Here is a 10,603-nt window from a genome sequence, read left to right on the forward strand (position 1 = left end):
CCATTATAAAGGCATTATGAATATCAAAAATCTATAATTAAATATTTGACATGAAAACTTTGAAATGTTAAGAAACTTGGTAAAGTTCTCTATGATATATTGCAAGAGCAGAAAATTATATGGTTCAAGGTTTGTGTTCTTCAATAATCATATAATCGAGTATTTATTTTATTTATCTAACCTTTTTTTTATATAAAAAACAAATGAATGTGAAGGCCATTGAGATTATACTTGCATCCAACATTTGATCTTCCCCATTGTTTCAATGAAACGAGAATCCAACATTTGTTCTCAAAATTTGTTATATATTTTTACTTTAATATTTTGTGTAAACAATGTAGTTTCTAAACAAATTAATTTATTGATATTTTATGTAAACAATGTAATGCGTATTTAAAAAAAATTATTTTCTGCTCGGTTTTGGTCATAAACCGAGAGGTATGAAGCGTTAGTTTTGAAAATTTAAAAAAGCTATTGCTAGGGATAGAACCTAGGACCATTTCAACTATCCCCTTAGTTATTAAAAAATCTAGGGGTTAAGTGACAAGTTATTATGATGCCATTCGTTATCTCGTCTCTATAACCGATGTTAAATCAACTTCGCGTCCGACGTTAAATGTGTATTTTGTAGTATATATATAACAAAAAATATATAAACGAGTTGACTCATAAACCTATTGAGTTGAACTATACATAGTTTAAGTTTAACACATTTAGTTAACGAACTTAGTTTTTTGCTCATATTCAACTCATTTGGTTCATGAACCAAGTTCAACGACTTAGTTGTCGAATCGAGTTTCAAACTATATTCAAGTTGGTCTGATTCATTACCAGCCTTACTCATTGGGCACTCTGAATGTTGAAGGAGTCTTTTAGTAGCCGTGGTTGGCCTTTCGGAGTGGATGTCTAGGCGTCGGCTAGCATGCGCTACTTTGGTTTTGCCAAAGTGTATGAGGAACGTGAGCATTAAATGCAGTTTCATCATTGAAATATTTTTCCATTTTTCTTTGATGTGTGACCTAAAGAGGTATGAGTGGCGTGACACAACTTATTGTGCACTTGAGTGTACATTACTTTGGTAGCATTTCCAAGATGAAATCTGACAGTTGGTCCACACTTGCTTCTTACTTTCAATTTGATCCACTCGATTATCTTTACTTCTATAAAGAAAGAGGGAATGTAGATAATTTTTTTTGCAATCTTGTGACTGAGTTTCCCTTGTTTCATTTGAGTCTTTCTCTCTTCTTTGAGATTATTTTTATAAGAGTAACTGTTACCGCATATCCAAATTTTGAAAGCTACAAATTTTTACCTTCTGTTTCAAACTTATATTTTAAGGTACCTTCTATTCTCTTTAGCTTTTCATTCAAGCATTTACTGTATTTTGATTACGCTGAACGATAACCCTATCATCATAGAGAGTGATTCGGAGGGTAGTGTTTCTTCTTCTCCGAAAAGGGGAATGGAGTCTGAGTCACATTCCTTTCCCTATGCCCATAGAGATTTTGAATCAAAGATTGATTCTCTGATTAGGGATCCTAAAATAGAAGGAGTATCAAGGATCCTAGTGATCATTATAAAGTTGAGGAATTGGCCCGCAAGGGACTTTGACTAGTTGGCCGACTAATGACAATAAATACCACTAGTTAGCCGCTAAATTAGTTGGGACTCCTTCCATCTTGAATACTGTCGAGGCTATGACAGACACTGACATTATGGTCGACAACCCCTCAGATTGGTTGATGCTGGAACAAGTTTGGTTCTACAACTAATCCTTGAGTTTTTATGATAACAAGTATACAATATAAGGAGAACAATTTTGTATAACGGTTTGTTAAGTGCGTAGGATTTGATAATTAGTTATAGACTATAGGCTAGCAAGTTATGGACTCTAGACTAGTGAAAGTTCTGGACTCTGAATGAGAAACTCTGAACTCTCGACACCAAACACACTCTGAACCAATGATGAATAGGAGATGTGTTTACAAGCAAATCAACATTTGAAAGCATCAAGTCAAATCTTGAAAATACCTTATCTAGAATGACTCTGATTCAAACCGTGAAGCAACATACAACATACAACTTTTATTAACAATAACATACAACTTTTAGCAACGACAACATACCTTAAACAACATACAACTTTTATCAACAAAATCAAAATCATTAACAACATACCTTAAACAACATACAACATACACTTTTACTACCAACTTCATACAAGTTTTATCAACAACAACATACATTAACAACTACATACAACATATATCAACAAAAACAAAATCATCAACAACATACCTTAATCAACATACAACATACATTACCAACAATATACAACTTTTATCAACAACAATAACATACTTTAAACAACATACAACATACAACTTTTATTACCAACAACATAGAACTTTTATCAACAACAACATACAACATATATAAACAAAAACAAAAGCATCAACAACATACAAATTTTATCACAACAATATACCTTAAACAACATACAACGTATATAAACAAAGACAAAATCAAAATCAACATAAAATGTGGAAATATCTCATGAACCTGAAATGTGACGAGGAAGTGAAAGAAATGTATTATGTTTAACACCTTTCCTTGATCCATAAGAGATGAAGAAGATATGTTGGAATTTTTTAAAGAAGTGGTGTGCAACTGTTCATGGAGTTATAATGAGGCATGAGAGAGTGTAAGAGTTTTGTTTTGAGAGAGACGAGTGTGTTCTGTCTCGAGTGAGTGAACTTTCCCTTAAATATATGTTATACTTCTCACCATGTTTGATATAAACGGCTGTGATAACATGTATGTACATTTCACAACGGGTGCTATTATAGAACGTGGTGAAAGGTATTTTAGCTTTAATATAAATATTATGATTATAAATGACACGCCCGTTTTGTTATAAAAAAAACTGCTTGTGTTGGGATTCGAAGCCTGTATGATTTAACATATCACCACGGTTACTAATATAGACCGTAGTGAAATGTCTTTTAATAAAAGAAAAAAAACTCCATGCGCCTAAATATGAGCTCTTACTTCGGTTGACTTAATGACTGGGGTAGTAGATGTTACATTAGGTGTTTTTTTAGTAGTGCTCCTTCTAGCCATCAGACACTAAAAATGATCTAACTTTCTCATAACCCCCTCCCCACCGTTTTTTAGTAGGTCTTGTTTATACTATTTTTCAATGAAAGACAAGTGTTTAATTTCCTCCTCCACATATGCAATTTTTTTTTATATATTTTCACTCTTAAATGATATTTAAGTACACTTGTCATATTTTTATTAAAAAATAATATAAATAACACTTAAAAAATTTATATCTAAGTTTTCTCCATTAAAAAAAAAACCTCATCCACAATAGCCAACTTCAACTATTAGCAAGAAAGTTTAAATTAACAAAAGTGAAGTTTAAAGAAGATTGTATTTTAAGGCCGGAGCTTAGGGGGATTACTTTTAACACTTTATCGTCGGAAGATTCATCGGACCTAGAGAAACTTTTCGAGGAAGATGAAGTGAATGAAGCTATTTGGTCGTGTGATGGTAGCAAGAGCCGGGGGCCGGACGGTTTTTCCTTGGATTTTTTCAAAAAGTTTTGGTCTCTCATTAAAGATGATGTCATGAAGTGTTGTAATGACTTCTATCATAAAGGTACTCTTGTCAAATCCATTACTTCCTCTTTTCTTGCCCTCATTCCTAAAAGGAAAAATCCGCAAGACTTGTTTGAATATCGGCCCATATGCTTAGTGGGGAGTATTTAGAAGATCATTGCAAAGATGTTAGCGGCTAGGATGAGAGGTGTGGTGGGTAAGTTGGTATCACCCAATCAAACCGCCTTTGTTCCGGTAAGAAGCATGATGGATGGGGTTCTAATGGTAAACGGAATTCTTGATTGGGCAAAAAGAAAGAAGAAGGGATGCTTACTTTTGAAAGTGGATTTCGAAAAGGCTTATGATTCAATTTCTTGGAATTATCTAAGGTGGATTTTGGCGAGAATGGGATTTGGTAAAAGATGGATGAATTGGATGGAATCTAGCATTTTTACCAATTACATGTCCGTATTGGTGAATGGTAGTGCAACAAAAGAGTTCAAAGTTCAAAGAGGTTTGCGTCAAGGTGATCCCATGTCACCGTTCTTGTTTGTTCTTGCTATGGAAGGTTTAACCGCGTTAACTAAGCAATCGGTGGAGGTGGGAGACTTTAAACCTTTCAAGTATGGAGTAAACGGATTTGTGGATATTCTACAATTTGCGGATGATACCATCATTCTAGGAGAACCGTCTTATGATAATCTTTGGAGTTTAAAGGTGTTATTGAGAGGTTTTGAATTGGTTTCCGGGTTGAAGATCAAATTTCATAAAAGTAACTTCTTTGGAACTCACATAGGAGATTGGTTTATCAAGTCGGCGACAACTTTCCTTGCTTGTAAAAAAGGTTCCTTTCCGTTCAAATTCCTTGGTATATGGGTGGGCGAAGGTGCGTATAAGAAAAAGGTGTGGAAAGAGGTGATTGACAATATAAAATCAAGACTCACTAAGTGGAAGGCTAGAAACATATCAATTGGAGGGAGGGCGACTCTTATTGGATCCGTTCTCAATGCTATCCCTATTTTTACTCTCTCTTTTTATAAAGCTCCGAGTAAAACCATTCAAGAGATAAGAAGTCTTCTTAGCAACTTTCTGTGGTGTGGGAATGTGAAATCAAGATGCATCCATTGGGTCAAGTGGGAAAGTGTTTGCAAATCCAAAGGGAAAGGAGGGTTAGGCATTAGAGATGTGGGAGAGATGAACAAATCTCTTCTTCTTAAATGGAAGTGGAGAATTTTAAAGGAGGATAAGGCAATATGGAGTCGATTTTTACTTTTGAGATATCATAACCCGAAAATAAAAATGTTAGCTTCTAGCAAGGAACTTTTAAATCCGAATGATTCTCGATGGTGGAGAGACATTGTCCTTAATGATTCCAAAGAGGGCGGAATGGGTGAAGGGTTCAACGATTGGGTTAAATGTGAGTTCAAAAAAGGTAATAATATTCTTTTTTGGCATAGTTGTTGGATGGACGATCAACCGTTTAGTGTTACCTATCCGCACTTGTTTGATCGTACAACCAACAAATTATGTGTGGTGAGCGATCTCCTTACTTTTAACCATGGTGACATTATGTGGAACTTGGAAAGCATATTCGGTGCGGATGTTTTGAACTCCTCGGATACGACCGCTCTTTCTGCAACGGGCATGGTCATTGGCGAAAAATTTAGGGACTTGAAAACGAATCTTTAAGGGGTAGTGTCGGACATATTGGCAACGGACGAATTCCATTGGAATCTAAATACAAACAGAGATTTCTCGATGTCTAGTGTTTCGCACTTGGTGTCTAATGCAAAGGATATAGCTTGGTCAACACCCACTATCAAGTTGTTGGATGTTATTTGGAAGACAACCATTCCGGCAAAGATCAAGATTTTCACATGGAGATTCTTCACCAATAGACTTCCGGTTAAAGTGCTACTTGGTAATAGAGGTGTGTCTAATCTTACTTCCTTTGATTGCCCTTTTTGTAATAGTCATCCGGAATCCTTGGATCATCTTTTCTACCATTGCAATGTTACAAAGGCGGTATGGAATAGAATTTATTTGTGGTTGGGTAATGATGTTAAGCTTTCTCATGAGGAGTTTAAGAGCTTTGGGTGCATACAAGAAAAGGAGAAAAACATCAACTCTAAAGGCCTAAACTAAACATAATATGGATAGCTTTAATCTGGTGTACTTGGAATATGAGAAATACAATCATTTTTGACAATGGTAATTTTAGCTTCGACGAGGTCATATCAAACATCTTGTATTTTTCTTGGAGATGGGTTAACATTAAGGAATCTCCGGGTAGGATAATTTTTTATGATTGGTATAAATTATCATTATTTTGTAACAAAACTTCTTAGTGTGCTCTCGATGTAAGGGTTGCACCCCTAGTACGATATCTTATATTTATTGCATATTAAAAAAAAAAGAAACTCCTTAACCTTAGCCTTATTGATCCATCCTCCCAAGACCCATGTTTGTCTTTTGAGTTTGTAGTAGTTATTACTATTTCTTCCCTCCATTACAAAATTTCCCTACAAATTAACTCATCATACACTTGATTTATTTGTTTATTTATTTAAATTATTGAGAATTTTCGCAAGCTACAGAACAAATAATGCAAAAACTTCTACAATAGCTTCAATAAGAGAATATAACATCGAGACAAAATATATCTTAGATCTGATTAATCCACTACAAAACTTAAATCTTAAATGTCTTAAAAGGACGTGTTGAAAATTTTCAAAACTAGAGTAATGACCATAGAACCCATAGTTTGACTAAATTTAATAACGAGTAAGAGGGTATCAGCCGTAATGGAAACAGTATGGATCCATTTTCACACGTGTATAATTCAAGCCATCACATTCTCTCAAGCGTGTATGGTCAGGTCACTCTATATATATAAAACTCACCACTATGCACTTCTCACCTTACCATTTTTGGGAAAACTAATAATATTTTCTTCTCTCTGATCTTCATCCACTTATCTCTTCTAATTTCAAGGTATGCTTCCTATTTTCTCAATCTACTTTTCTTCCTTATTTGAGAGAGAGCCTTTGATGTTTGAACTGTTCCTTCAATTCTAAGATTTCATGTTTTTTAACAATATTTCAGTGCATGCTTTATACCACACCGAATCAAATCGAATTTTTAGGAACAAAACAAAACTGAAGATGATGAAAATTGTGTCCCCCATCTATGTGCCTGAACTTGTAAGCATACCTGTTATCTATCTATCAAAATAGTCTATCTTTAAATTCATATATTATTTTGCATATAGATAGATAGATATGAGAAGAAAACTTACTGTTATATATTGATTACTTTTGAACAACAGGGTTTTGAGGATCTCAATTTCTTTCACCAATACCCTATGGATTCTCTTTCATCTCCATTTGACAACTTTGACAACAACTACGAAACAGCACCAAATTGTTTACCACTTGAAACTCATCCTGATGATCATTACGTTGCTCAAACAAGATCAACCAAGAAGATCAAGACTTCGATAAACCTTCCTTCATATTCATCACCTCAACTCATTTCTTTTGAGAACTTCAATGCAACACCAGTTGCTTCTAGCGAACTTTACGACCTCGATTATTCTGATGTAAAGCCTAAACTCCAGAAAGGGTATAATGAAAACAAAGAAATTGCCGCAAATTATGATATCCGAGCGAATCAGACAAGGAACACAACTCAAGCAAAAGAACATGTAGTGGCTGAGAGAAAACGAAGAGAAAAGCTCACCAGAAGTTTCATTGCTCTTTCTGCCATCGTTCCTGGCCTCAAGAAGGTATGATCTAAATTAAGTATCCTAGTTTAACCTGATTAGTGAATCAACAAATATTATATTTAACCTAATTAAGCTGAACCAAACTAGCAAATACATTTAAGTATTGAATTATTACATCCGTATATTTATGAATTTATAACATGTGTAGATGGATAAGGCTTCGGTGTTGGGAGATGCAATAACCTATATGAAAAAACTACAAGCACGTTTGCATACACTAGAGGAACAAGCTGAAGACAACAAAAAAACTGGATCTGCTATACAAGTGAAGAGATCTGTTATCTTCACTGATCACCATGATGATGATGACAGCAGCAACTCCAACAACCAAACACTTCCTGAAATCGAAGTAAGAGTTTCAAGAAAAGATGTACTCATCAAGATCCAATGCGAAAAACACAATGGACGTGCCTCTACCTCTACGATACTCGGAAAATTAGAAACCCTAAACCTTACAGTTCAAAGTAGTAACTTATTGCCCTTTGGAAACAACATTGCTGATCTAACTATTGTAGCTCAGGTACATAAAATTTTAATATATCAGATTAATTAATTCATTGATTTTCAAAACCAAGATGATCATAATTCATAAATAATTAATTATGTTGCAGATGAACGAGGAAAACTGTGTGACAGCAAAGGATCTCCTGGGAAGCATACGAAATGCATTAATCATCAATAATAATTAACAAGTTTGAAGGATTAATATTACTTAATCTACATCAATAAGTTTACTCAACAACTATTTTTATCACAGTGCTTTCAATCTTTTTTTTTTCCTTGCTAAGGATTCTGGAGTATAGCATACAAGAAGGAAAGTCCTGTGGTTGGAGAATCTGATATCTGTTTTCAAATTTTCACATGTATGATTCGTTTGTTTCCCAAGGGTGGTTTTGTTTTGTTCAAGGTTGGTGTGTGGAATTTCAACAGATGGTGCCAAAGTGTTTTTTTTTTCTGTTGTTGTTTTTTCATAGTTGACTTGACTGGTTAACTATGTTAATTCCACACATGTGTAATTGTTCATTTTTTAATCATTGTTGGTATGGTTTTTTTAGAAGGTTTGACATATTGTATAGACCTCTTTCTTCCTTCTTTCATGTTGTGAAAAGGTTCTGGTTTGATAGAAACTGTGCCAACCACTTCTTTTTTTTAAATATTTTTTCTTTTGTTGTTTTGTGATTACTTATTTAGTATAAAATCTTATGATTATAGTCTTGATATCGAATTGCTATTATTTTATACTGTTTGATCTCCTTCCAACTCACTCTATCTCTCTCTAGATCTATTTGTATATTATATGTAGCAAATTACATTCTTGCATGAGCGTCACTTAATAGAGACATTTATAACCTATTTAAGATCATGGTTTAAAATTGTGGACCGCATCACCTGATGCGGCCGTAATATTGCGGTTGCAGTTGTATCTGCATCTGCATCAGGCCGCAATTGCGGTGTGATCGTAAATCACATTAAAAACCACATTATAACGCCGCAACGACTGCATCATAACACCGCAATGGCCGCATCAGCCCACAATAGATTATACAATGCTAATAAAAATCATTTAATATATCTTCCTTTTTATTTTTATCATAGATTTAAGGTATGTTTTGAACGAATTAGTGATTTTTAAAATCATGGCAAATTATTAATGAGATATATCTGAAAAACTAGGGATAAAATGGAAGACATGTGAAATATAAACTAAATAATAAAGTATAATATTTTATGCTCTAAAAAATAAATTTACACCGCAACGACCGCAATCCGCATCGCAGTAGCCGCAATACCCGCAACTACAGTGGTCGCAACCACAACCGCATCCACAGCCGCAACCGCAATTTAAAACCAAGTTTAAGATTATGTATACTTGCTATTTCAAAATATTGTTTATTTTTTAAAAGAAAACACTATTATTTCGTTTGGAATTAGAAATCATCTGTAAAATATGTGGTAATGTTTTACTGCGAAGAATTTTGGTGCCTGCTAATTTAGCACTCTAACTTACAAGTCACATAGAGAATAAGGAGTAATGTGTAAGGGAGAATGAATTTGAATAATTTTTTTTCCACGTTGGATCTCTTATATATACAAGGGTTGGTTGAGATGTTTATGTGAGCTTTCCTTTAACGAGCCTTTGACCGACTTAAAACAATTGCTCCAAAGTTTTTCTTGATGTGGTTGCAAGAATCCCTTTAGAAACTAGGTCAAGCTCCGTGCATTAGGATCGTTGCTTGGAGAAATGGAAGAACCTTGATAGCCGGTTTGAATAACCTTAGGAATAGATGCATTGAATTTTAGTCTCATCATTGAGACGTTTTGCAGAATTTCTTTGACACGTGGCCCTAGATTTCTAGACCAAGGAGTGACACCTATTCCTAATCGTGGGTGACTAAATGATGAAACAAAATTGTAGATGACTAACTGAGTGAATAAAATTATGAAAGACAAAAAGATAAAACAAAATTATGGATGGTTAAATGATGGAACAATATAATACTACAAAAGACACCTTCCATAACAATCTCTTACCACATTCACATAATCAACCGAAGTAATATATGTTCATTAGATATATTTATTTTAAAATTACATATAACCACGGTGACAATTAATAACTGTTGTGATATGTTAAGCGTGACACACTTCGAAACCCAACACCTACAATTTTTGTGCTTTTTTGTTAATAAAAGGTGTGTTCACCCTTTATTTCTAATTTGAAATAAAAATTAAAAACTTGTCACCATGGTCCAAAATAACCATGGTGAAATATCAGGTCATATAACCACAGTTGGTTTTAACAACCATTGCTAACTTAATTCACTTAAGAACAGACTGCATTATAAGTATGAAATCCAAACTTCTCTTGCCTTGTCCCAATCTCTCAAAATTTCATCATAACTTCAGAAAACTCCAACATAACTTCTTAAAATAGTATGAATCAAGGGAAGTTGTCATGAAATGAGCAATCTCGATTCTTTGTTTTTGTTTTCTACAAATCTTTTGAAGTAAAGGTACACATGTAAATCGTTTCATTTCAAAACTCCATTCTTTTATTGTTGTATGATGAGGTATGTAAACTCTTTAAGTTATTGTTGAGTTATGCTGTTGTTGAGGTATGTTTGATAAATGTGTTCTGTTTATGTTAAAGTTAGTTTATGATTTTGTAGAAAAATGATGTTGTTTGTTGATAAATGTTTTCTTTTGCTCA

The 10,603-nt window shown here is 33.9% G+C and overlaps 1 protein-coding gene across 2 annotated transcripts; it reads left to right on the plus strand.

The window, feature by feature from the left end:
- Positions 1-6,537: 6,537 nt before the first annotated feature.
- On the plus strand, positions 6,538-8,540 carry LOC131646947 (transcription factor bHLH19-like). 2 transcript variants are annotated; one of them, XM_058916874.1, is made up of 5 exons: positions 6,538-6,599; positions 6,711-6,808; positions 6,934-7,392; positions 7,541-7,912; positions 8,004-8,540. In XM_058916874.1, exons 2-5 carry the CDS (start codon positions 6,770-6,772, stop codon positions 8,079-8,081), a joined length of 948 nt encoding a protein of 315 aa, XP_058772857.1. In that variant the 5' UTR covers positions 6,538-6,599; positions 6,711-6,769; the 3' UTR covers positions 8,082-8,540. The 2 variants fall into 2 exon arrangements, with proteins under 2 accessions (XP_058772857.1, XP_058772856.1); XM_058916873.1 differs by having other exon boundaries at positions 6,544-6,808.
- Positions 8,541-10,603: the final 2,063 nt, after the last annotated feature.

Source organism: Vicia villosa, linkage group LG2 (assembly GCF_029867415.1).
Source record: "Vicia villosa cultivar HV-30 ecotype Madison, WI linkage group LG2, Vvil1.0, whole genome shotgun sequence".
In the NCBI taxonomy this organism is placed as follows: Eukaryota; Viridiplantae; Streptophyta; class Magnoliopsida; order Fabales; family Fabaceae; genus Vicia; species Vicia villosa.

Excerpts from the sequence above, each read along its gene's own strand:
- LOC131646947 (XM_058916873.1), top strand. The coding sequence starts at position 6,689 with ATGTTTTTTAACAATATTTCAGTGCATGCTTTATACCACACCGAATCA. Across the intron at positions 6,809-6,933 it reads CCATCTATGTGCCTGAACTT|GGTTTTGAGGATCTCAATTT; the intron begins GTAAGCATACCT and ends TTTGAACAACAG. Across the intron at positions 7,913-8,003 it reads ATCTAACTATTGTAGCTCAG|ATGAACGAGGAAAACTGTGT; the intron begins GTACATAAAATT and ends ATTATGTTGCAG.